The sequence below is a fragment of the Phascolarctos cinereus genome, unplaced genomic scaffold (genome assembly GCF_003287225.1).
Source record: "Phascolarctos cinereus isolate Bilbo 61053 unplaced genomic scaffold, phaCin_HiC Scaffold_3;HRSCAF=262, whole genome shotgun sequence".
Taxonomy (NCBI): Eukaryota; Metazoa; Chordata; class Mammalia; order Diprotodontia; family Phascolarctidae; genus Phascolarctos; species Phascolarctos cinereus.
In genome coordinates, this window is record NW_027555736.1 from 86942412 (window position 1) to 86970398 (window position 27987).

Genomic DNA, 27987 nt, shown 5'->3' on the forward strand with positions numbered 1-27987 from the left:
TTTAACATCTTCAATCTGTGTCCACTGCAGATTGACTTGAGCTTCATTCCAGTAGTGCAGCCAACCCTCCAATTAAAGATAGCTGCTTACCACTTTTGGACTTCTTTGAATTGCTGATCTTAACTTGGAATTCCCAGGAGTGACTCAGGAGTCATGATTTTAAAGGTATACACACTCACTGTTTTCATGCTTAGTTGCAGTTCATTTGCAACTGATCTTTCAACATTTTTTTTTAAAGCTACAAGTCATAGGGGAGCCAATTGTTAGTAACGCTAATTTTGTTTAGATGTTTCTTCCAGGCTCCTCTTTAAAAAAATTTAAAATTTAATAGTAAGTTATTTTTGCAGCTAGTTTAAACTAAAATTTAAAAAACTATGGAATGTCCATTTTGTTACTAAGTAGAAAAAGTAGCATTGAACCAGCAATCACACTTGACTTAATCTTTTATCAAGGAGCAACTGCTTCCTATAAAATGTAAGCTCTTTGAGGGCAAGGACTATTGCATTATTTTTTCTCTGTATCTTTAGTGCCTGAAACTCAATAAATGTTGAGTGATTTATTCATCTGAATCTCTCCCCCTCCCTTTTTTTGACTGCTATAGTACCTTTCATCCAAGATGCTATTAACACCAGTGATGACTCATTATCATCATTACATTTATTAGGCTCCATGAATTCAGGGCACCGTGCTAGGTGCTGGAATTAGCCATGGAAGCTTTCATTAAGGTCTCATCCATGGGCCCACGTGAGCAGGCAGCCCAACTTAATTGCTCAGTAGAATTATTAAGTAGTAGGAGAGTAATGAAATTTTCCATTTGTCTTTCTTCCCAACTCTTCAGAATCTAGAACAGGGATTTAAAAAAAATAATAAAGCCTGGTTATCCAAATCATGAACCTGTTTCTTAGAGGGGAATAGTTTGACAGACATTACTGGAAGGTAGATCGAGAGAAACGAAACACATTTCTCTGCTGAAGCTGGCATACTAGGCCCGGTTCCAAGATGTTTCAGACCTCATTCTCTGACTTGTTTAAGGGCAGAGAATAAGGTTGCAAAGGAAATCAAAGCCTGATGTGGAGAAATGAAACATGAGGCCTACTGACTTTTAAAAAACATTTTAAATAACATTCTCTAAGGTTTCATTTTATACTGAAGGCAGCTGTAATAAGTTTTAGGAGATGGTGTAAGGTTTCTATTAAAGAGAGATCATGCTTGCAGTTTTTGTACCCAAAGTGAGAAAGGGAGTGTTGTGTGTGTGTGTGTGTGTGTGTGTGTGTGTGTGTGTGTGTGTGTTAGATATTATTTTGTATAAGGTGAGAATGTTTGAAAACTGAATTAAAGCCTTTAAGGGAAAATATATTTGGTATGCTGTAATTCACATACGAAATAATATTGAACCATTCCTGAGTTTTTAAAAATAGCCCATGTAGCAGTGAAATAACTTAATGCTACAACCCAAGCATGTTTACTCTAGGTAAAATAAGACTGCTGCTTTGTAGTGACCAGTCAGTGTTGCTTTAGTGACTAAATTCCCAGTAGATGTTTGGAGCATGCCAGATATATTGGACTGTATGAAAGATCCCATTGTTCTTCTAGCATCATTATTTGCTCTTACACTCACAATGTTTGCTTGTGAAATAATTTATTGGAAACAAGCATGTTAAAGAAAGGGCACTTGATTTGAAATTCAGTTGATCTGGCTCAGAATATTTAAGCTTTTCTAGTGCCTTTGCTCCCAAGAATAAATATTTAGGTTCACTGTACTTAAAACACTTAGCTTAAAAAAAATGGAGGAGAGAAAAGAAACCAACCACCTCACCTGCCCCAACGCTTTCAAGAGCATGGAGCAAATGACCTGATAGGCAGGCATCCTTCAGCTCTGGATCACTGGTTCACATGTGAATGGAGCCAGTAGGGACGGAAATGATTTAATATTTGACAGGCATGAAAGAGCGTACTTTGTGAAAGGAGAAGTATGGGTACCCAGCCGGGGGGCAATTTCTTGTCTTGCAGAGGACGTCTTCATAATTCATGTCAATTGAAACTCTTGGTCATGGGGTGGGGGGGGAGGGAACCTCAGAAGGAGCAATGAACAGAGAGGATTAACTCTATCATTACCACCTAGGGAGGATGGCTAGCCAAAGATTCTACAAGACTTCATGTCTGAGTGATGAAAGGGCTTAATTCTCCACAGATGCCAAGGTTTTAAGATGCACAAATCATTGTCCTACTTGCCAGGCATTTACTGAATGATTATTTGCATGTGACTGTGCTGGGTGCTGTGCAGCACAAGTGATATCATGATGGTTTTTTTGGGGGGCTTACAATCTAAGACAAGCATATTTTTGGTGATTTTTCAGAAGGATTACAAACGTTTCTGTGTACGTTTTCTGAAATAATTCCAAATTTGAGAATCAGAACTTTCGACCTCTTTACTTAACTGCTGTGTGTGATATTGGACAAATCGAATACCTGTTTGGTGTTTTGAGATCTCTGTGATTACATTTCACATTGGCAAAGTGGTTTGAGATCCTTAAATGAAAGATAGCTAAATGAAAAATCACCAGCTTCTGATTTTAAGTTCTTAGAGGTCAACAGCAGAGTTATAGAATAAAAATTCATTTGCTCATGGTTTGGCTCTTGTAAAAAAAAATCCCGTTAAATGATGGCTTATTGTTGATACCCCTAACATGAAAAGGATCAGTGAACTAAGGATTTAATTAACTTCTTCTAAACCAGTGTATAGAGACAGACAGTCTTGGTATATTGTAACAGCCTTGGTTTACTCGTTTTCCTTTGCCAATTTTTTATTAGGCAGGTGGAATGTAGGGGTGTTGGTGCTTATAGTGAAGAGGGAAAGAGAGCGTCGTTCCATAGGTTTCTGTGACCATAATTTTACATTTAAATAATATGGTCGGTGGCACAGTGGAAAGAGTGCTGGGCCCGGTGTCAGGAGGATTCATCTTCTTGACTTTAAATTTGGTTTTAGACAATTAGCTGTGTGACCCTGGGCAAGTCACTTCATTCTGTTTACCTCAGCTTCCTAATCTGTAAAATGAACTGGAGAAGCAAATGGCAAACCCCTCCAGTATCTTTGCCAAGAAAACCCCAAATGGGGTCATGAAGAGTTGGGCACTACTGAAACAACTGAACAACAACACAATTTGGTTGGGATACAGAATGTGAACGTATAGCTTGCCGGACCAGTTAGTGGTAGGATATGGGGATGTGGGACATTTGTACTGGTGGTTCCCAGTACTTTTCCTATAAATATAAAGTAGTCTAGTGTAATATCTAATTTTGTGAACATCTCTGTCCTCAGTTGTTTAGTTCCTTAAGATAAGCAGCCAAAGAAAATATTTGGGACCGTTGAGGTCTATGCAGAAATTTTTCAATTCTGAGGGAATTTTCCAAAACTAGTCTTCCTTTTGAAAGACCCTTTCCCTTGGAACAAGAGGCAGGAGTGAGGAATGGAAGGTCACTGACGTATCTCACCACTCAGACAAGCATCCTTCAAGAAAAACAAAAGCCCTTCTGGCTTTGGTGGCACTTAGAAGACACAGGAGGATTTCTCCTTGTCCCTTGAATTCTTACCTTGCCAGGATAACCTTGATGTCAGAAGTAAATTCCATGGTGAGTATGAATTGTAGTGAATTTAGCAAGGGAGGGAATATGTTGGGTGGACTTGGGAGGATTTGAGATTTTGACTAATGTGGTTGTCAACACTTCTCAGAAAATTGTTTTCTACTTTATAAATATATAATGTAACAGGGTCTTTGGAAATATCATTCTTAGTATTCATTTTGTCTTAACTGATGTCCAGCGTGTTGGGTTTAAATTCAGGGAGTGAATTATTTGATGAGTATCTCCCATGCATATTCATGGCTTCTGGCCCTGGTCTAAACAGACTAAAAGAAAAGAAATCACAATTTCTCTGTCAAAATGTCAAAAGAAAACCCTTTCCCAGGCTCATTAGGTGGTGTGTACCTCATTCCATGATCTTGCAAACTCAAGTTTTAGCAGCGTTTTTTTTTTTCCACCCGTTTTCTAAATGAGTATTCTTTACACAAGTGCAGTGCTCCAGTGGTCTCCTTTGAAGTGTCGTTTTTGTTATACGTTTGTCTGTAGTGTTATTTCTGAGGAGTCAGCCAACAGGCTTAGAAGCCCCTGGCACAAGTTCACTAATAGTTTTTTGGCAACATAGCTTATTTATGCATCTTTTCTCCCTCTCTTTTTTTCTTCTCTTTCTTTCTCCTAAATCTTCTACCCTACCCCCTCTTCCTTCTTTAGAACGATCTCCCCACCGGCCCATCCTCCAAGCGGGACTGCCGGCAAATGCTTCTACAGTGGTTGGGGGTGACGTGGAGTTTGTCTGCAAAGTCTACAGTGATGCCCAACCCCATATTCAGTGGATCAAACATGTGGAAAAGAATGGCAGTAAATATGGGCCGGATGGATTACCCTACCTTAAGGTTCTGAAGGTGAGAATGTTCTGAATCTGCCAATCTCTGACACACTTACTTGAAAATATTATAGTCTTAGGGATCTTACAGATAGATATTGTCTAATTTACTCTCCAACGTAAGAGAAAGTTAAATCTTTGACCAGTTGGAATTAAGTATAATTAAGATACTGATGACTGCTCGTGTTTATTAATAGAGTTTTGAAGTTAGAATTAAATCCCTAGGAAATCTAGGTTTTTCCTTATTTTTCCTGATTCTTTAATCTTCTTTCTTTTAACCCCTGAAATTCATTCCCAGGGCATTCCAAATGATAGTCCAGAAATGTTATTCATATTAATGTGCTAGTGAAGTATTGGCTGAGATTTCTGTGAATAACCTATTCCTTATGTATAATTGCTGCAAAGACCCCATTTTAGAAGCAACATCACTGTGTATAGATAAATCTCTTCATAAGGAAGAAACATGGTTGGCACTGTAGGCCATTTGTACAAATGTAGATCATTTAATCATCTGATAAAGTGTATTTCCCATGTCCAGAACCAGTCAGAGGATCTTGCACATAGTAGGTTCTTCACAAATGGTTGTTGATTTGTTGAATACCAGGTTGTACCTAATGACCATTATTCTAAAGAATAATCTTGCCACGAGAGCTTTAGGCAGATTAGTTTTATAAATTTTATTGACAGCTTTTGTTTGACCACACGTTGACTTCCAAATAAATATATCCCTTCATCTTTTTCCTATCATGTTTGAAAAAGAATGAAAAAAAAGGTAATTCAGTGAAACTAATCAATACAGCAATGGAATCTGTCAGTATATGCCATTCTTGACACCTCCATGCCTCCATCTTTGCAAAGAAGGGAATGAGGTTCTTTTTTCTTTTTCATCTCTTCTTTGGACAGGCAGATTCTTTAAAGAAAAATTTCTGCTAATGAGAATTATTCAGCCAGAAGACTGAGCAAAGCTGGTGGAATATTACAAAGCCACTGGGATCTGAAAGCAATTCAATTAGAGGACCTGTTTAGATGTTTCTCTCCCCTTCCCTTCCCGTCCCTTTTCCCCTTTTAACAATTATCTTATTATGTTCTTTTTTAAAACCACAGCCTTTTGGATATCGGTGTTTAGCCTAAATGATGACGTTTGATAATGGACTGTTGGTGGTGGGACCATAGAGAGAGTTAAGTCCTTTCTGGACTGTAGTTACAATGTTCTCCTATGTTATTGGTCTATTCTAGCATTCGGGGATTAATAGTTCCAATGCAGAAGTGCTGACTCTGTACAATGTGACTGAGGCGGACGCTGGAGAATATATTTGTAAGGTCTCCAATTATATAGGGGAGGCCAACCAGTCTGCCTGGCTCACTGTTCTGCCAAATAAACAAGGTAACATTGTTTTTTAAAGAAAGCTGGATGTAGAAGAGAATTGGTGCTTTGGGAGACTGCAGGCAGCTTATAGGATAACTTTTGTGGCCTTGGTACATTTACGATAATCCTCCTTTGGTGATGCAACTGGGATCATGCCAGCAGCCATGGAAAAATACCCACAATGTTCAGTTTGTTTGAAATAATTTATTCAAAAGATAATACTCCCCAGTCTCTCATCACCTTCTAATTGGAAGATGCTCTTTCTGGTCAATCATATTGATACTACACACATACTGAGATTTAAAAACATCTGAATAGCTGTAGAAAACAAGGCCTTTGTGTAGAATCATATATAATCACAGTTGACTTCTCTTCAATCTCAATCTTAGAGAGACATTTTTGTAATCACATGACTGTAGTTTGTCAAATACATGCAGATTTCTTGCTTAGATGCAAGAAATGAAATTCATGACTTACTCCTTTGAGATTTGTTTCTGTATGTTTAGTTAATCTCAGGACAGTTTCAAGTATTGAATTAACCCACTATCTGTTGCTATTGATGACAGATCATTGAATTTTTCTCCACCTTTGACTTGTCACTCTGTTTTCAAGTATATACTTTGTTAAGTTGAGGATGATGATGATGATGATGATGATGATGATGATGATGATGATGATAGCAGAAATTTATCTAGGCCTTAGAGGTTTTTGGACAACTTAACATATATTATATAATTTTTCCCCATGACTATGAAAACTTTTCTTTGCCCTCTCTTTGTCACAAGATCACAGATGGAAAGGTAGAAGGCATCTCAGAGGCTACCTAATTCACCCCCACATTTTGTAGTTGAGGAAACTGAAGCCTAGACATGGGAAATGATTTGTCCCAGGTAATGAGTGTCAGAGGTGGGATTTGAATCCAGGTCTGGGCTCTGACACTTAATCCTGTATGTGACCTTGGGCAAGTCACTTAACCTTTGTGGGCCTTGTTTGCCTTGTCTGCAAAATGAGGAGGTTGGATTACATGACCTTTAAATCCTTCTAGTTCAAAATCTATGATGATGTCAGATTTCATTGTCATATAACTGTGGGAAAATGGCAAAGGAGAAACTGATTGAACTTCAAGGCACATTTTCAGGCTTTTGTGGAGCCCTGTGGATGCCTCAGAGCCTCTCCTTTGGGTCTTATGTCATATTTCACTCCACAGTACCTGTTCTTTTTATCATTAATAATAATACCAATAACTGGCATTTATATAGATTATAAGGTTTGCAAAGCACTTCCCATATGTCATCTCATCTGATCCTCACTATAGCCATGTGAGGAAAGTAAAATAGATAGCGCTATTCCTTATTTTGCAGATGAGGAAAAAGCAGCTGAGGAAGTTAAATGACTTGTGTAGGGTCACATAGCTAAGAAGTTTCTGAGGCAGAATTCAAATTCAGGTCTTCCTGCCTCCAAATCCATTCCTTTATCCCGCTTCTCTTTTCACAATGAGGAACTGCAGCCAAGAGTAAGCCTGGCTTTGGCGACTGACGCTGCTCTAAAACCACCCCAGTCAAAAATGAAAAACAGCAAAAAAAAAGAACCTTTGTGGGTTGATTTTTCCATGTCATTTGATTGCATGCATGTTTAGGTGGTGAGGTTAGGTTTGGTGACGGTTGTTTGGTGATTACTCTTGGAGGTGAGCTGGGCTCTCTTGGTACACATCTTCACCTTTTGGTTGTGGGCTTTGTGGATGGGGTCGAGTCGGAATCTCCTGGTGACCGAGCACCCGCTGAAGACAGAGGGGCAGCCAGTGCCTTGTGGTTCCATAACCCCTTCTACAATCATTCCCATGTTGTCTAGCCTTTTTTCTTGCTTCCCTTGTTTTCTAGGCCGCCGGTGTTAACACCACGGACAAAGAGATTGAGGTTCTCTATATTCGGAATGTAACTTTTGAGGATGCTGGGGAGTATACGTGCTTGGCGGGTAATTCTATTGGGATATCCTTTCACTCTGCATGGTTGACAGTTCTGCCAGGTATATACTGCTCTCTCTCTCTTTCAGTGGTTTTTCCTCTTTTCTTGGTTGATTGCTACAAAATTAACACAGCTTCTGTCTCAGAAATGGCCCTTTTTACTCCTTCACAATGATGGACACCATAGGAAAAAAATATATGTATATATGTACGCATATATACATATCCACACATATATACATATACATATTTTTTTTGATTGGAGGGCAGAAAGTTGCCTCAATAATTTGCTTGCAAACACACCATCGTATTTCTGATCAAGTAAATTTCACACCTGAAATCTGAAAGAAATAATTTTCTGTGCATCTGGTGAGCTATCAAGTCAGTGTTTAAATTCACACACACACACACACACACACACACACACACACACACACACACATCTCTTCCCTTAAGGAGGAATTAGAAATGACTTTGAAAAATTTTAAATCATTTTTTCTCCTCCTAATCTCTTTAAGTTCCTTTGAATTGTTTTTTTTGTTAATCTCTTCATTGAAACAAAACTTGTGTATTTTGAGGTTCCCAGTGGGAAAGGGCCTCTTTGTGGAGGGTGTACAGAAGCAGTGTGTTACCTACCTTTGGGAATCGGCTCAGTGCATGTTTTAATAAAATGAATCCTTAATTTGCTTTTACTGCAAAGCATGCTCTTACTATCTTGGGATTGATGTTATTTCTACCCTGCAGAGAAATCAACATCAATTATGCTTTATTGCCTAAAAATTGTTGCCTGTCTGAATATTTAATCTGAGTATGTCTCTATCCTAGTCAAACTTTCTTGATAATCACTGTTTGCTCAACTGCACCTGCCTTGGTATTTCTTTTTTGAAAAACTGAACAGTCTGTGGTTTGCTAGCTCCTGACATACTACTCTAGTTATTAATTTATTATTATACAAAGGTTACCTAGCTGCATGTTTATTTTACATACAGCAAATGAATTGATGGTTAAGTTATGTGCTGGCTGTTGAGAGTCCTGTCTTATCTTGTAGGCTGTTTTTTTTTTCTTGATTAAAATTTATTAAACAATTCCATTGCATCTATTTTCTCTTTCATTGTGAATCTACAATGTGAACATTAGCCTCTAAACAGTGAGACATTGCTAATTTGAGCTTGCTTTTTCGTGCAGTGCTTGTGTTCTGCAATGCATTAAATGTCCTTTCTTAACTGATCTGCTTGACTATGATATGATATTAACTAAGAAGGAAGTATGGGACAAACACTACTTGGGAATATTTCTGCTTGTAGTTTGATCAGTGATTGCCCTGGAATGCCAAATTTTGAAGGAAGGGAGCAGACACAATATGAAGCTTATATGAAAAAGTAGTTAAAAAAACAACCCATGTGTGCCTATACATATAAAGAATCAACTTTGAATGTCCCTTCTTTAAAGAGAAAGGCTGTGTTGACAATGGGACACCATCTTCCCTCCTTCTGCCCACATTAAATGGAGTTTATCCAAGGTAGCAATTGATAAAGTATTCTAAACTTTTATGTTTTCAAGGATTTTACAGAAAATGTATTGCAGAAGATTCAGTCTTTATATTGACTCTTTGTTTATTCAGTTGGATAATACTCTGGATTATATTTAGGAATTCAAAACTTTTTTTAGGCCAGTTTAACTTGATGAATATTTATTCACTTCTTCATACATACTTGTATTCATCTGGAATAAATTATCTGTCAGTTTTTCCTTTTGAGACAGCCTGTCCAAATACGTATAAGACCAAAGCCTTTTCTCTACCTCCTAAACACAAAAATGAGCATAGTTCAAATTTTAGAATTTCTATTTTTAACAGTTCATTAGACAATCTCATGCCAGAAGAAACTTTGTGTATGCGTGTGTGCAATGTGGTGGTTTGATAGTGCTGTAAATGTAATAAGCAGTAATTGCTCAGAAAATATGGCCCAGTAACTCATCCTGGGTAACTTAGAAGCATTGAATTTAAGGAGACCTATCCATTGCAGTTATACTGGAAGATAACCTGGGCTTCCCTTGGTGAAATGGGAAACCCACAAAGAGTTATCTTCATTATGAATAAACTGTAGAATAGGGGAAAATTTCAAGAGCTCTCAGTTGGCCTGGAATGTTTGTGAATTTGCGTTAAAATCTCTCTAAGTCTGTCTCTTTTAGAGAACACAGACATTTTTGGGGTATGTTTCCCTTAGCTGCACTTTGACATGTCAGTCCCGTGTTCTAACTGTGTGGCCTGCTTATTCCTCCTCTGTGATTTGCAATCTAGCACCTGTAAGAGAAAAGGAGATTACAGCTTCCCCAGAGTACCTGGAGATAGCCATTTACTGTATAGGGGTCTTCTTAATTGCCTGTATGGTGGTGACGGTTGTGCTGTGTCGCATGAAGACAACCACCAAGAAGCCGGACTTCAGCAGCCAGCCAGCTGTGCACAAGCTGACCAAGCGCATTCCCTTGAGGAGACAGGTAACAGAAAGTAGATAAAGAGTTTAAAGACATTTACTCTTTCCCAAACTACTCAGCCAGCTTTTGGGTTTTTTTCTGCCCTTTTCCTCTGGTCTATGTTCCTGAGATTTGGGAGGGGGGAGGGGTTGGGATGTGCTCAGAAAGAATGCCTAGTGGCAGATAAAGTTGTGTTATGGGGCTGAAAGCCATGCTTTCTCCCTTGGTAAAGGCTATTCTAAGCTTTTTCTAGGGCAGTGGATAGAGCGCCTGGCCTGAAGTCAGGAAGACAGGAGTTCAAATTCAGTCTTAGATACTTACTAGCTGTATGACCCCGGGGAAGTAACTTAACCCTGTTTGCCTCAGTTTCCTCATCTGTCAAATGAGCTGGAAAAGGAAATGGTGAACCACTTCAGTATCTTTGCCACAAAAACCTCAGATGGGGTCACAAAGAGCGGGGCACAACTGGACCGCAAGTCTTTTCTTCAAAGGCCAAAAGCTTATGGGAGAGGGGTTTTAATAGGGAATAAAAAGGATCTGGACTGTTTACTTGTTTGTCAACTTATGGCTAATATTTTTTATTTCTATTTCTATTTTTTCTTTTTTCTTTTCTTTTTAAGCACAATTTTATTTATTTATTTATTTTTAAAGTTCATTTAAAAAAATGTATGAGTTCCCAATTCCCTTCCTTTTTCCAGTCTCTCCCTTCCCCATTGAGAAACACATTTATTCTGCATTTATTCTGTTAAATGGGCAGGCCTGCATACATTATGATCTTTGTGTTGGAGGGGTTACCTATCCACATGGATTGATGAGATTACAGACTTATTTGAAAATCTGGAGATTCTGACATGAAAGTGCCTCATTTAAATGTGCCCTTGGATTAAGTGCTAGGGTGATTCTTGTACTATTATGGCAACTCACAACTAATTTTATGTAGAATTTTGTCTGCAAAGCAGCGTGGTTGAATGAACCCAGTATTGGACTTAGAGTCAGGAATACTTGAATTCAAATCCTACCCAGGGGTCCATGGGCAAATCACTTAACTTCACTAAGCTTCAGGTTCCTAAATGAGGATAGTAACAGATCTAGTATCTACCCCACAGGGTTGTATCAAAGCTGAAATGAGATAATGAATGTAAAGTGTTTTTAAGTTTCAGAGAAATACATAAATGCTGAGTTGTTATCTTTCTTCTGACCCTTATATGTAGATCCCTGTGTTCCTGCTTAAAGTTGATTCCGACATGAGGGTCTTTTTCTTCCTATTTTAAATCATTGAAGTCCTTCACAGGTAAATGGAAGTAAGGACTTATTTCATGCTTATTCCTTATCCATAAATAGCATTTTTAGACCCTATAATAGAGTTTAAATAGGGAAAATAAATTCTGAGAAACAATTTGACTAAATTACACAACTATTTGGAATTTTATAGGGAAAGGAATATATTTTTTTCAAAATAGTCGCTGAGACAGTCAAATACATAATGATCTTTGACTTCTCTTAAGTCTTTGCTGGTGATGGTGAAGCTGCTAACATTTGCTGCAGAAGGAATTAGGACAGATTATCTTTGGCATAGCATAGCATTGCCCATTGCCAGGCCAACCCAAATCCCGCTCTGAATGGCCCTTTGTCTGTTTGAAGTAATATTTCACACTGCCATTTTAAACTGTGAATGTTAGTAAAAATTTTGAGTATGATAACTTGTTATTAACTGCACTTTAACTGGTTCAGGGAAAAGAAGGCTAAGTATCTTATTAGCCTGTTAATATTTGTGATGGTACCACTGTTTTTTGGTATCAGGCACCAGTGACTGACCAGCTTGTGCACTGGTTTTGGGGAGGAAATAGCTTCAGCTGCTCATGTGTTCCCTGTATATTTCCCAGTATGTAGGAGATGGCAGTTACCCAGAGTACTTGACTACTCAAAGCTCACATGGAGAATGATAAGTTTTGCATGAAGGGAGTTTGTCATAGGCAGAAGGTATACAGTATAGATGCCCCATATAGTTCAGCATGTGCATACACTGCAGGCAAGTTCCAGCCCATGTTTGGGTCTTCCCTTCCCTGGTTCCCATCCCCTCTTAACATGTCATACTGCCACCTGTGCTCCCACTTCTTGCTGCTTACCTTGCAGCTTTATTGGACTAGCTATACCCAGCTCACATAAAGTAGAAAATTAAATCTTTTGGGACCCAGGTGATTGAACACTGTTATCTTTCCTGTTCTTTCCTGCAACTATAGTTTTACAAAATAACCACGTTGAATTTGGCCACTGTAAGGGAGACAGTAGTATTCAGAGCTATAGGTTTCTTCCAGCAGGGCATATGGGATTTGGACCAGTCAGGCCATTTTTTCCTTTTATGATATCTTATTCATATATTCTTGAATTTCCTCTTGTGTACATATGTATGTACATGTTGATGGGGTATTGATAGGCCTAGAGAAACTATCCTACTGGTTCCCATCCCCCCCTTTTTTCTGTGACTATCTTTTTATTTCTCTGTGGCACCTCCCCACTCAAATTTTGGCCACTTTGTTTATACTTTGCTTCATGAAGAGGGATGGAAGGGGGAGATGGGGAACATTTGTGGTCATTCTCTTTCTTCACAATGCTTCCACTTGTTTTATTTGGAATGTAATTGCCCTGTCTTTAAATGTGGTTGAATAGTATGTGCAGACCGAAGGACACTCTGGTTGTGATGATCCTGGCAATACCAACCCCTTCCCCCACCCCTGCAAATTAAAACCTCTGGGAGATTGTTAATTTATTAGAGGCAATGCTGACACATCTCCGCTCGCCATATATATTAAAATATAATACATCAATTGTTCTTCACAAAGAGAGTTTTCAGGCAAAGCCACTTAGCCTGAGAAGGAGATGTGTATCAGGTACTAGATAAAAGAAGTTTATTGGACTGTGGCCTAAATGAAAAACACTAGAATGGCCTGCAGATATGCTGATGACAGAGAAAATACCATAGGCATGCCTAGCATGCCTTGCTCCTGTCTCCAGGTTAGTTTTCAATCAGGTGACATTAAGCCCCACTTTCTCCAATGGATAGGTTGCTTTTAAGGTGTTGGCTTTTAATGTGTCCACCCATAGCAACCATTCACTTCACTTGGCCTTATAGGATCCTTAATTCAGTATGACATAGCTGAAAGCTTAATGAGTGATGATCATACTGCCTTTCATCATTAAGAATCTCTTTTCCCATCCTCACCTCCTGAAGAGTACATTGATTTTCTCTGTTTAGAACAACAGACCGTATTGTTATCCTCTCTTGAGTTTTTCTTTCATATAATTCATTTATATGCATTGGATTTATTGAACTAAGGCAACCATTTCAGTTTCTGGCACTTTTGAAAGGGAAATGTTTATTTCTCCCACTCTGTATGGAGGGACTTTCTGTAGACTCAGGCTTCTAAGTATCATCTCCTGCTTTGAGTGTTTTGATGCTATAGGAAGAAGTGTGTGTGTGTGTGGGGGGAGAAGTGGGAGAGACAGAAACAGAGACAGAGAGACAAGGGGCAAGTGGTGGAGAAGAGAGAGATCGTCATTTTTTGGCATCATCAGCTAGCTGCCTTTCCTTTCACCTTGCCCTCTCTGGTATTTTTGGCACACATTGCATTAGATGAAAATAACAAGAACCATCCTAAAGATGGTAGTCAGTCTGGCCATTTTAATAAGCTCAGCAGCTGCTTCTAGACTCAGGACCGAGGGAGCCAAGTTGCCTGGTTGCTCCTGTCACTGACAGCCAGCCAGTAGTTATTGTTGGGTAGTCTCTGTACATCTATGTGTTAAAGAAAAAAAAGGCTTGCGTTTCTGAGCTTTTTCCACAAATCACTTGAAAGAAGAAAACAGAGGATGTTTGTTAAGAAGGCATGTGGTGCTGGTGGATTAGTGGAACAGGCTCTTTTCAGTAGGGACATCAGGTTCACTTTTGGCTGCCAAGACCTTATATGGAAACGGGATGGAGATTTGAAACATCTCACTTTTTGCATCTCTATATTATAAATTTCCTTTATAACACATAACAAAATGCCCTCAAAGGACTCTAGATTCTCTCTGTCTCTGTCTCTGTCTCTCTGTCAGTTCTATTTCTATCTCTCTCTGTCTCTCTGTCTCTCTCTCTGTGTCTGTCTCTGTCTCTCTTTCTCTCTCTCATTTTGCCAGCTGAAAAGGTGCTATATGTATGGGTAGGTTAAAATGTGGAGTGGGGTTGGGTGATCAGAATTTCAAGCCGAGGAGCCTTCAGAAGCAAAGGGCAAGGTTCTCTTGAAATACTCATGAAGGATTAAAGTGAGGGGAGATTATAAAGTCTGAGTTGAAGGTTTAGGTAACAGGGGCCTGGGGCCCAGGGATTGTTTCATTCATTATATTTCTATTTCCAGTGCCTAGCATAGTGCCTGGCACATAAATACTTTAATAAATGCTTGTTGATTAATTGATGGCTGATTAATAATCAAATATATTATGTTAAAAATGAAACTTCTTTTAAGAAAATTAATTACTGAAACATGCTGGGCACCACATGATCTAGAGGCCTTCTTTTATTTGGGTGAGCCAAACAGTCAAAAAAAATTTAACTTGAGCTGAGAAGAATCTCATTGGTTCTAGAAAATATTTTGGTAGTTAAGAGTTTTCATGGGTCATTTAACTGGAATCTGTCCTTCAGTTTGAGCCCCTTGCCTGCTCCCATCCCCCAGCCTCCATGTACTTTCCCCTCTCCAACCCTGCAAAGAGGCCTTGGTGACTTGGCCTTCCAGCCTGATTTTGGACTGGTTAGAAATTCTAAGTCAGCACAGCAAGGACTGGGTGGCTATTTCTGCAGATTAGCAGTTTTCCCAACAAAACAGGGTCAGGGGAAGGAAGCCAGGCTGATGAGAACCTGTTGGTTTGCTAGGTTTTGTTGCTTGAGTTTTGTTTTGGAACCAAAAGAAACCCCTGAACTTTTATCTCCAGCCTTTATCTTAGCCACCTGCCCAGAGGGAGTAAAAACATTCATTTGGGGGGTTTGGTACCAGATCAAAAGAAGCCCTACTGTTTTGTTTCCTGATTAGGAATGAGGGGAAAGCTCCCATTTCATGTAAGTTGGGGGACTTTCTTGGGCAGGACCATGAAAAAAAAATTCTTCTTAAACAGATGGTGAAAATTTTTTTCTCCTCTTCCTCCTTTCCTTCCATGGCCATGACTATTTAGCATGCTCTCTTTCTCTCCTTGTTCCTCATCTGATTGTTAAATCTTAATACAATAGTTAACTCTATCACTTGGCATGCATGACCCTTTAAAACAAAAAGCAAAAACTAAACAAAAACACAAAACCTTGCTCAATCTCCCACAAGTACTGTGGAAAAATGAACAAGAGAATAGTATCCTGTGAAAAACTTGATTTACGGCCCATAGTAAAGAGATCCTGGAAAGTGAGGAAGCTGTGTTTGAAACAATAAAAATAAAGTCTAAAATATTCCTGCCCATATCAGGGGATAGGAAAACAATTCACAAGAGCTATATCTTTGGTTACTTAGAAATTGCTTGAGTAACACTATCACAGAAAGATTCTATAGTCAGATATGTCCAGATTGAAAAAAATATTGCAGATAAATTTAAGAGGAAAATCTAACATGGGATGATGATGCTCTTTCTGGGAAAAACAAAAAGAAATCTAATTGGGCAAAAGAAATGATGGGATTTACTAAAGTAGAGTAGCAGAAACGATTCCCTAGGAATTAAGAAGGTAGGAGGGAAGATGAAATTCCGTGGAATTACCTGTAAATGAAAACAATTTCACACACCCTGTAAACCTCAAAGTGAATATAAGTGAATGAAAGGTAGTCATTTCTCTCTCTCTCTCTCTCTCTCTCTCTCTCTCTCTCTCTCTCTCTCTCTCTCTGTCTCTGGGTATGTGTGTGTGTGAACAAAAAGAGAATTTAGAATCAGAGCACCAGCAGAGAAATTCGAAATCATGTAGTCTAGCCCCTTCATTAGGTACTTTCCAAACCTTAAAGCACTATGTAAATGTGAGATATTATTATTACTCTTATTTTACAAGTAAATAAACTGAGGCCCAGAAAAGAGAAGCAGCTTGCCAATCACACAGCAAGTTAGTGACAAAGCAGGAGCTAGATTTCTGGTATCCTCATTCCATGTTCAGTGTTCTGAACCAGCTTATCTAGTTAAAAAAACATGGTTCAAAAACAAGTAGAAGAGATATACTCAAAATATGTTTTAGTAGGTATACTGATAGCAATCTGCAACTTCCCCCCCCCCCCAAGTCAAATCAAAGCAACACAAATTTATCAAGTACCTACTATGTGCCGGAAACTATGCTAAGCATTGAGAATACAAAGGCAACACCTCCTCCCCTTCCCCCCACAAAAAACCAAACCCAAACAAACACCAAAAAAAACCCCCAATCTCTGTTTTCATGGAGCTAACTGAGGACATAGAGGGCCACATGTGGCCTCAAGGCTGCAGGCTCCCCACCCCTGGCTTAGCTGGAGGAATAATGTCCACAATGAGGATGTTCTGATGAGAACATCTAATGAATAATGCTTGATGTTTTACGTAGAGCTTTACGGCTCACGTGGCTCTTAGTTTGGCACTTGCCCTTAATCAAAGTCCATGAGGAGCGCTGTGCTCACTTCTGGATCATACACTTAGGAGAATTTGAAAAGTCCAGAGGAAAGCTAGCAAGATGGTGAGAGGTCTCAGAAGCACGTCACGTACAGACCACTTAAAGAAACTGGGGATGTTTGCCCTGGAGAAGAGAAAACCTGGCCTGGACATGATAGATATCATGCAGAAGAAGGATCAGCCTTGTTTTGACCACAGAAAGGCAGATTCCATAGATTTATAAGGGAAAATTCTCCAACAGAATAAGCCGCTTCAGCGGGGAATGAGTTTCCTAGCCAGGAAGATTTCTAGTACAGATTGAAGGACCATCCATGTTCACTCCCTGCCAAGGGAGAGGTTGGACTAGATGACCTTGAAGATTTCTTTTTACCTTACCATTCTATTTTTGTCTTGTGTGATTTATGGGAGCAACGACATATTTATCTATTGATATAGGTGGCCATATGTAAAGATATGTGTCTACTTCAATATTTGAAAGACCTGTGATTTCTTTAGTATGGGTACTTCCTACAACAATGTAGGCCATATGAACTGAAGGTTCTCTACCCATTGGTGTATGGTATTCATGAATTGTGGCCAAGAAAATTCAACATCTGATGGTCATCCTCTTTTGGTAATAATAATGATATACCTAATTATAATATTATTATTAATAATGAAAACAACCATAATAGCCAACATCAATACAGTGTTTTACATACACTCACATGTATATAAGATGCTTTGTGTGCATTATTGCAATTTGACTAGCTTCTCTGATGGTAGCTAGTCTGGTACTTAGAAGAAATCATCACCAGGACAATAATCAACATTTCCAATTATCCAAAAATTTTTTAAAAAGAAAATACTGCTGCATGACTTTCATAGATGAGATGTATACACATATAGGTATATGCATATATTTATGTGTCTATATACATATATAGCACACATATTTGTGTTGTACGTATTTATATCTACCATCATGTAGATGTGTATAGACATAGATAGAGATTACTATATGTAGATTGATATATAACTAAATTTATATTATTCAACATTTTTGTATGTGCGTAAAATATAAACACATTTATATATTCATTTACACACTTCAGTTTTCATATATATGCATATATACATACATATATATACATACATACACATATATATATAGTAGATATTTATCACTATAAGGAATATGTAATGTAGTAGGGAACAAATGATCTATTTTAAATGAAATTAATATCTTGAATCATTAGGCAAGAAAATACAAATCAGATGGAAAAATCATGAACAGTAAAAGTCAAGTAAGTCAGAGGGAATGGTCCTTACTATGACCATATGCTGGCTTGTTCTGGCGTATAAACCAGACTAACCACATGACTGTTTTAATCTAAGTTCTAGATCATGGGGCCAAATTCAGGCTTCAGGAAATATCCAAAGTTTTCAGTGAATTGTTACTCTCAAGATGTAATTTGGTGTTGTCAGATAACAAGAGGAAACATGATGGCAAAAGCATTCAGATAAATAAATGGACAGAAGGTGAATAAGAAAGTACAGGAAGGAAGAAGAGAAGTAGAAGGAAAAGAAGGATTTAAAAAAATGCATGTTAAATTATCATTAATCTGGCCATATTAGTATCTAAATTGGTAAATTGGAACCAGGAAAATATCACCCCAAAATATATCACCCTAAAATAAATCATTATATAATAACACTATTTAATAAACATACTTCAAAATTCATTGAATAGACAAAGAGTAGCCTTCTCTGGTTTCCCCTTCCCTCTTCAAATTCCTTGTCTTACTTATTCTGTGTAACCTTTTTATATATTCCAATTTTTATTAATTGTGTACATATCTCCCATACCCATTATAGGGAAAGGTTGTGTCATTTGTTTTATCTCTGTATCCACAGTACTTAGCATATTGCTTGCCTTTAGCAGGATTTTAATAAATATTTGTTGTTTTTGAATTTAATTCTTGTTAATAAATTCTAGCAGGCTGCATAATCCTTTTACAGCCAAATCCTCCAACTGAAGAATATCAAAATACAATTGCTACAAAAAATTCTTAATGGGAAATCCCAGCTGACTACATTGTGTTTATGCTTTTTTAAAAAAAATAACCATAACATGATATCACGTAAGATGTCCAGTACAAGAACAGAACAATGAAAAAAGGCTTAAAGATTGAGGCATTCCACATAAAAGCTAAAGATTTCAATCTCTAGTATTTGGAATTAGGGACCTAGGCCTTATTATTTGGAAGGACTGATGGAGAAGTTACATTGTTCGTGCTCTACAGTCGTGAGCAAAAGAATGGCCACATGGCAGTAGGTGTCATGGAAGCAATGAACATCACCTTGGACAGACTTGGGGAGATAGTGGATGACAGAAGGGCCTGACATGCTATGGTCCACAGGGTCACAAAGAGTCAGAGACACCTGGACAACAACAGCAAAGCAGTAGATGAATTTCTTAGTCTCTTTCATTGCTTACTTACCATAAGTACTTCCCTGTTAAGTAATGCCAAGTAGGGTTGTATTTCTTATGAAATTCCTTCTTGGTCTAGGCTCCTGTGTCTGTATCTGTTATATTTCTCCAGGACTTGGAAAATACAATACCCTCTGTCATCTGTATCATCTTCTCTCCACTCACACAATCATCACCCTAGTATAGGCCCTCATCGCTTCTCACAGGGACTGTTAGAATAGCCTTCTCACCAGTCTCCCTACCTCAGGTGTCTCTTTTTTCCAATCTATCTTCCTTTCAGCTGCCAAAGTGATTTTTCCTAAAGTGCATGTCTGCTACTTTACCTTCTGCTCGATAAACTCTAGAAGCTCCTTGTTACTTCCAAGGTTAAATGTAAAGTATTTAAAGCCTTTCACAGCCTTGTGCCTTCTTACCCTCTAGTCTTATACTTTGTGATCTATGGGTCAGGTTATACCAATACCCCTATCCCCTGACTCCGTGGGATACCTCTGCTCCCTCATTGCCTCCCTTTCTTAGCTCCCATTGCTTCCTTCGGGACTTGGCTCCAGTCCCACCTTCTATAGGAGGCCTTTTTTTTGGGTCCCCTCTCTTCTTATGCCTCCCTTCAGATGTTTTCCCTTGTATCTCCTTGGTAGATATCTTGTGTGTACCTGGTTATTCACATTTTGTCTTCTCCATTAGAGTGTGAGCCAGTTAAAGACTGTTTTTGCCTTTCTTTGTATCCCTAGCTCTTAACATAGTGTTTGCTACCATGCAGTAAGTACTTAATAAAGGTTTATTGGCTGACTTACCCCCTAGTCCTGCTATATCTCATCTCCTCCGATATGCCTGCATTTCTTATTGTGATCTCATGGTCACAGGTGGTTACCTTTGGTTGGAGGTGCTGAAGGCAATGAATCCTAGTGGACATGGCAGAAGCATGGCCCAGACACTCTTTAATTAATGATGGCTGTTCTGCATTTCACTGTGTTTATTCAATCAACAGCTCTGTAGCCTGTCTTCTGGAGGAGAAATTAGCTTATCCCTTTTGGTATGGCTACAGGCCCCATCTCACCATTTGTAGCCATCTTTTCAGCATGATCTAAGAGAGTGTGATTCGCTTAAATCTGTTAGTTTCATGATGCCCTATGAAAATGATATTATTAATTATTAGCGGATAATATGACTTGAAATAGGCTTGAAGAATAATGCTTATTTTGCCCCATGTATTTTTGACTGATGCTTTTGGATTTTTGTGGCCAGAAAGAATATGAAAATAGCCATATTGAGTGAGAGTAATCCAGGTCCCTGTAATGCCATATATAGCACATGTGTTTTCTGGCTGATCAAATCAGAATATTATTGAAATAAAGGCTATTTCACTGAGCATAGGCAAATGGGTTATGTAATTTTAATTTCTTTGGTCTAAGGAAGATTTTTTTTTGGCTAAATAGTATTTTGAGTTTTGTAAATAAGTAATTTATAAATAGAGCTAATATAGAGGGCCATGAATACAGGGAGGGCAAGTCTTTAAAGGGAGCCATGGGAAATGAAAATTACAGCATAGTCTAATGAGAAGAGCATTGGACTTGGGAGTTTCTAAAGTCCTGGGTTGCAGTCTTAGCTGCTCCATATTCTAGCTTTTTGACTGTCACATAAGGATGATAATAATTGCATTACCTGTCTCAGGGTGGTTTTGAGAAGAGGGCCTTTCCAATAGCAAAATACTATGATGCTTCTTCAATGATTTTCTTAATTACTTTGAAATTGCCAATATACAAAAAGTATTATTGAAAAATCCCTAAAAATATGAGCTCTTTTAATAAACCTTCATTATTGAATGCTATAATGGTGTTCTAATCTGATGCCTCATAAAGGCATGAAGGTGGTATTGGTTTCTCATGCCAGTGGAGAACAGACTCTGACAGGTTGTACCAATCTGATAAGGCAGGTCACCAGATATGGGCCTAGAGATAGACTTGTGTATCTATTGTATAAGGTGTAGTTTAGCTAAATTAGTAGTGACTAGCTCCTCACTAGGTTATTCTAGGGCATATGAATTTTTCACTATAGCAACTTTCAGAAGAACATTTTCTGAACTGAGGGGATGTAATAATCTGTGTCAGTGGAGGGAGTACACATACCAATAAAATCACAGATCCTTGAAGTATTATTTTTGTGAATGACACAGCCATGCTATAATTATACTTGAGGCATTTGAGTTTGCAGTAAATGTTTTGAGCAGTTGGTCACAAAAGAAAACATTGTTTGTCTACATGGTACAGCAAATTAGTTGTCTTCTTTCTGTTAAGTGATTTCCCCAAACTTTTAAATTAGGATATTAAAATTTATCTTTAAAATGGAAAGCCCTCTTGAATAAGCCATTCAGTGCAAAGAGCACTGATTCTGGAGTGAGATAACTTGGTTCAAATCTCCTCTTAGATGCTCACTGCCTTTGTGATTTGGGCAAGTCACTTAACTTTTCTGAGCTTTGCTTTCTTCATCTCCAGAATGACAGGGTTGGACTAGAAGGATTATGTGTTTCTTCCACATCTATATCTATGATGCTGAGAACTTGAAAACCTTAGCTCATCTCCCTAAAGGAAAGTGGGGTAGCCTGTTTAGACTCAAGGATTTTGTGGCATTTTAGCCCTTCTTTGCAAAACCATTTTCTTTCTGTCATCCTCTTTCAATAATTTTGCTGTTGTTGTTGAGTCATGTCCAACTCTTCATGACCCCATTTGGGGTTTTCTTGGCAAAGATACTGGAGTGGCTTGCCATTTTCTTCCCCAGTTCATTTTACAGATGAGGAACTGAGGCAACCATGGCTAAGTGACTTGCCCCAAGGTCACACAGTTAGTAAGTGTCTGAAGCTGAATTTGAACTCAGAAAGTAAGTCTTCCTGACTTTGGGCCCAGCACTCTATCCACTGTGCCACCTAGCTGCCCCCCCTTTCAATAATACTTTTTGTATATTGGCAATTTCAAAGTAATTAAGAAAATCATTGAAGAAGCATCATTGTATAATGAAGAAAAAAATTCAGTCCCCCCCAAATTCCTCAACACTGACCTAAAAGCTAGGAAATCCAAGTTTTGGTCCTATTCTGCCATCAGCCAGTATCCTTGGCCAAGCCACTTCAAGTATCAGTTTCTCTATCTATAAACTAAAGAAGTTAGACTCTAAGGTCCCTTCCAGCTCTAAAATTCTGTATTTTAAAGTAAAGGCTCTTCTAATTACAAAAATAAACATGAAAAGTAATTAATAACTGAAAAAAGCAGTCTTACATAAATATAATCTAGTTATTCTAATAATCTATAATTAATAATCTATAACCTAATTATTCTAATTTTAAAAAATATTTTCTTTCCTTTGACTATGTATCTAGAAGTGAGTGTTTTGCTTTGTATTATTTGCATATAGCTTAAGTTATAAAATCTTAAAAGTGAAGGAGAATTCTTCCTGCCAAATATTAATGTAGAAATGTATGAAATTTACCAGTTTGCATTTGAAATGACAGAAAATCACTGCTGTTTAAAAGAGTCCATCCTTTAAATTGACTGTTTTAACTATTGTCTTTTCCTTCAAACTAGGTTTCTTTTTGATCTTATACTAAGTCTCACTTTCTTATGAGCAACTAAGGGTCATTTAATTTTACCAAGAGTTGAGTCAAAATTTAGTGAATAGGAAGTATAGGGGATGTATAAGAACATTTGATCCTCTCATGGGAACAGTACAGGTTCCAGATTTGAAAAATGTCTCCTAGCCAAATCTGTGTAGGTAGGGTCAGTCTTTGATGTATTTTTTTTCCTCATGCAAGCATGGCTCCAAATAATTAAAAAGCTGGAAAATGCTAATGTGAAACATACCTGAGATGAATTTGTGTGAAGCTCTGGTATAAATGTCTAATCTCTTCTTCTACCCCTTGAGTATCTGTTGTAAGGCTCATGGCTCACAGTCATAGCTCCAACATCGCATAAGCTGGCTGAAGTCATGCACTGCCCTCAGCAGAAAATTCATGTTTAGAAGTCACCATCCAGCAAGTCCTTGACACAATTTCTATTCCTAGCAACCAAATCAAAGGAAAACATTGATTATATTGCATGAAAAACTAATAACAACGATAACACTCATCCAATAGTCATCCAGAAAGTGGCATGGTAAATATAAAATTCACCCAATCAGAATCAGGATTAGTTTCTCCTCTGTGATTGAAATAAAGCTGAATTTCTTTGGCCATACCTTCCCTGTGTATAATCTGCTGGTTTCTGAAACAGAAGCTGAAAAGTGGCAACCCATTTTCATTTAATGGCACCTATGTCATCAAGTTCCAAGAAGGAATGGTGGGATGAAGCAAGAAAGTTTTATGGTTGGAAGCATTTGGTATGATTAATCTGAGAATATCTCACAACACACGGCTCTCAGATTACCTTGAATAAAGGGAGTTAGAGAAAACTGATCAGCCATCTATCTTTCACATTTCAAATCCTAAGGCTATGTCCCTGAGATGTTTTGGTTTGTGTTTCAAAAACACAGAAGAATCTGTAAGATAAATGAGCTTTTTCCAAGAGTTTGAATCTTAATTTCTCACACAAATGCATTGATTAATGATTTCACCATATTGAAAGCAGTCTATGGAAATTATAAAGTGCCTATTTTGTGGCCAGGTTAAGAATGCTTTAATGATGATGGTAAGGGAGGAATTGTAAATATACCTGCGAACATTGATAGACGGAAGTCAAATCTTTTTTGTAAAGCTTGAACAGGTTTTCTATAAAAAATGTTTGCTTGAAGAATCTGTCCCATATGTATTAGTATTGTAATTTTAGTGAAACACAGTATTAACTTGGGAGGGAAACAAGAGGCCTATATCCTAAAAATAGTTTTTATGGCTGCCTTAAATTGGGGTTTTGACTATCCTTCAGTTTCTTTATAACAATTACAATCTGGCTGGGCTGGTGTATCCTCCAGTAAGTACCATATTTCAATGGCTGGGCCAGAATTACATCTGTTTCTTTTGCATCTTGTATTCCAATAACAGGTGTCTGCTGACTCCAGCTCCTCCATGAACTCCAATACACCCTTGGTGAGAATAACAACTCGACTGTCCTCAACGGCTGATGCCCCAATGTTGGCAGGGGTCTCTGAGTATGAATTGCCTGAGGACCCCAAATGGGAATTTCCAAGAGACAAGTTAGTATTTTTGCTGAAAAGATACATATGAAACAAGCTTGTTCTTTCCACAGCAGTCTTTTAGCACAAAGGTTTTACATCATATAAATCTATATCTATATCTATATATTTATATATGGGTATATATAATATTCATTTGGAAGATATTCTTTAAGCACCTACTGTGTACAAGCTTTTATGCTAGTTAAATTCTATAGCATACACAAGTTCAGGTTTCCAGATACCATTTATTGACACTCTTCGGAACAGATCATGGGCCTGCTAATTTAGAGACTTGCAGATACACTATAGCCAAGATTATAAATCACATACAGGCTAAGTTGGAATGGTAAGATCAGAAGACAGATTGGGGAGTTTAACAAATCTCTCTTTTGAGGCTTTCATGGGTGTTAAAGTTTGACTGATGTTAGAAATATAAGAAGCAAAGATACTGAGCCTATTTCTAGGCTGAACGAACTATTTCCTGTAATGAAATTCCTGGTTTTGGGAGGTGAACAAATTCTTCCAAAACAACATGTAGTAAGCAGATAGTTACTTCAGTAACTCTTACCTAGAAATCCTTAAAGAATGGATTTATCTCCCAACAGTAATACACAGTTACATATGCAGTCAATCTTCCATATTTGCACGCTTACCTTTCACCATGTGATTTTAATAGTAACCTTATTTTCACTTTCATGATGGCAACTGCCCACATTCGAGGCTGTGCTCAGTAGAGAAAAAATGAGAAGCAAAATGTGAAGTTTATATCCGCAAAAAGGGAGAGTGTATTTATGGAAGTGTTCATGAATGTGCTCCAGAAAGTGTTAAAGTAACCTCCCGAGTGCACGATGAGGGAATTTAAAAAAATGGAAAAGAGGCTAAGTTTGTGGGTAAATGAGCTGGTGGTCAGCTCTGTCCTCTGATTCATGGTGGTTCCTACCTCCCCTGCTCCCCATGCTGCCAGGCTCCCAAGACCCAAGCAGCTGGACATGGGTTCTGAGTTGGGAGACCCAACCTGGGGCATATGATTTTCATGGGGAACAGAGTTAAAAGGAGTATTGGAGATGTCAGGTGTTACCTTTCCTTTTTTTAACCTGAGGGTTCTTCTGACAACACTGTCCCTGCACTTCCTCCTGTCCCAGGTTGCTTCTTCTCTCCCCTGCATTTTATGTGTTATTTTGTGGTTACTATGTTAGGAAAACTGCATATTGTCAGAATCAATGTTTTATCATAAAGAACTGCATGCAGAAAAGTGTATTTTCAGCAATCTCTAGCAAAATATTACAGTTTTGGGTGGTCACAGGAACCTAATCCCCTTTTCCTGTTGGTTCACTATCAACATTCACATTATCTCCTTTCTTGCCATTTTCTAGGAATGTTACTCCTACAAAAGTTGTGCAATGACTGTACACAAACATATGCATATATAACCTTATATATGTATATATGCATATAATGTTATTTTTATTGAGAGCAACCTGTAGATACTATATGTCATTTAACAACTATAACATCAGAAATGTAGTTTAAAATTGCACTTATAAGTTATTCACTTAAAAAGTAAAGGAAATCATTATTAGTTCTCTTATTAGTGACTATAATTCCTTTAAATATGCCTAGATATTGTGATATAATAAAAAGAATTCTGAAAGACTCAGGCAAATCTTGGTCCTTGTCCTAAGCATGCCACTGACTGCCTGTGCAACCTTGCTCTAGGCATTAAACCTCTCTTTGTCTTTTTCTGTTCAATCCCTGAGGTCCCTCCCAGCTTAAAAGTTCCATGTATGATATGCTATACACAATATAATTATTCAGTTAAACACTAGTTCACTAGGCTGACATTGTAACTGTCACCTATAATATAGTTGATAGCAGAGGTTCAAACCCATGACTTGGTTTGCCCTTACACAGGAGTTATACTGAATATGGAAAATCTGAGTCCTGGAGGTTTAAAAACAGAATTCAGTGAAAATGTAGGTGGAGCTGATTTCTAATGAAAGAAGGCTACTTAAAGACCGTTTATTAGATTGGGGGCCCACACTTGCACAATGAGGGGATTGTTACACTTACAGCCACAGTGCAATAGGGCATAAATTAGCCATTTTTCCAATGCAAATGTTTATTTTCTGCCAAGATGTTAAATTGAATTTTAATTCTGGAGAGAAAGCAGAATGACCTCAGCATAGCACATACTGCCTTTCAGTCTTTATGTTGACTCTTTTCAAACCAGTGTATGCTTAACTTAAAGGCTATTTACAACTGGTAGCTAGATTCTTTACCACACTATTATGCTCAGCTTACAAAACCATATTCCTAGGTGTTCCAAAGGCTTCTCCATTAGGGAATATCTATTTCTGTTGTTTTTCCTATAAAGCCTAAGGACAATATAAAACTATCTTCATTGAGTGCAGAAAGCTTCCAAACCTGGAAACTTAAGATGTTTTTGGTCCCAATTTGGAGTATCCTAGTTATTACATCATAGTCTGAGGCTTTTCTGAATTGTTGTGTCAAAACAAAATTACCTCCCTCCACCACCCACCCTGCCCCTTGTTTTTATTTTTTCCCCCAGCTGCAGAGTTACAGACAGACACAGTTGAAATTTGTTTAAGATCTGCATTTTAAACAAGCTGGCAAGTGGAATTTGAGATGCACGTGCCCACAAAGCTTCTAGTCTCTCTGTGTTTGAATAATCATAATTTAAAGCAACCTTGATTTGCTGGGGGCTCAAAACTGAAAAAAAAAAATGTCTATAGCGTGTCTTTTTCTAGGCCATTCTCAAAATGCCAAAACTGAGCTGGATCGGGATGTGAAACTCGTTAATCAGATCTGACTAGCTCCCTAACAAGGATACCCTCTGTAATAAACAGAGAGCTTGAACCCTCAATTTCATAGCCTTGCCCACAGTAATTGACATTTACTTAAAACGTCACTAAGAAAATACTAAGCCTAGTGTGTACCCCATGTCTCATTAGTTCCATATGATAAATGTTCCATGCTCTAGCAAGCTGTTGAAAGATTTTTATATTTAGTTCTGGAATTTCACTAGCTCCATCCCTTCACCAGATGCTGTGTGCTAATCCCCTATTTACACATTTAGGCTGACGCTGGGCAAACCCCTTGGGGAAGGTTGCTTTGGGCAAGTTGTAATGGCAGAAGCAGTGGGAATTGACAAAGACAAGCCTAAAGAAGCGGTTACCGTGGCAGTGAAGATGTTGAAAGGTGAGTGGAGGGAAGGGAGTTAACCTTGGACAAAGGGTGGATGGGGGCAGGGGGAAGGGAGAGAGGCAAGGCAAGTTCTATCAAGAATCTTTCTTTTGTAGCATCTGAACTCTATCATAGTAGGAGGTCAGAGAGCACATAGCTGACCTAGAGGTTGAGAAGTTTTCAGTATAAATCAGTGTCTCTGACAGCCTATTTATCTTGAGAAGGGTATATTTACATGTAAAGCATAGCCTTGTTAGAATTTGGTGGCT

The 27987-nt window shown here is 38.1% G+C and overlaps 1 protein-coding gene across 1 annotated transcript in view; it reads left to right on the forward strand.

The window, feature by feature from the left end:
• Positions 1–27987, forward strand: part of FGFR2 (fibroblast growth factor receptor 2) — a 116778-nt gene that overhangs the window by 70064 nt on the left and 18727 nt on the right. Inside the window, 5 exon segments of the mRNA XM_078151020.1 lie at positions 4288–4478; positions 7703–7796; positions 10085–10281; positions 24381–24532; positions 27612–27733. Of these exon segments, the coding sequence (XP_078007146.1) occupies positions 4288–4478; positions 7703–7796; positions 10085–10281; positions 24381–24532; positions 27612–27733 (756 nt within the window).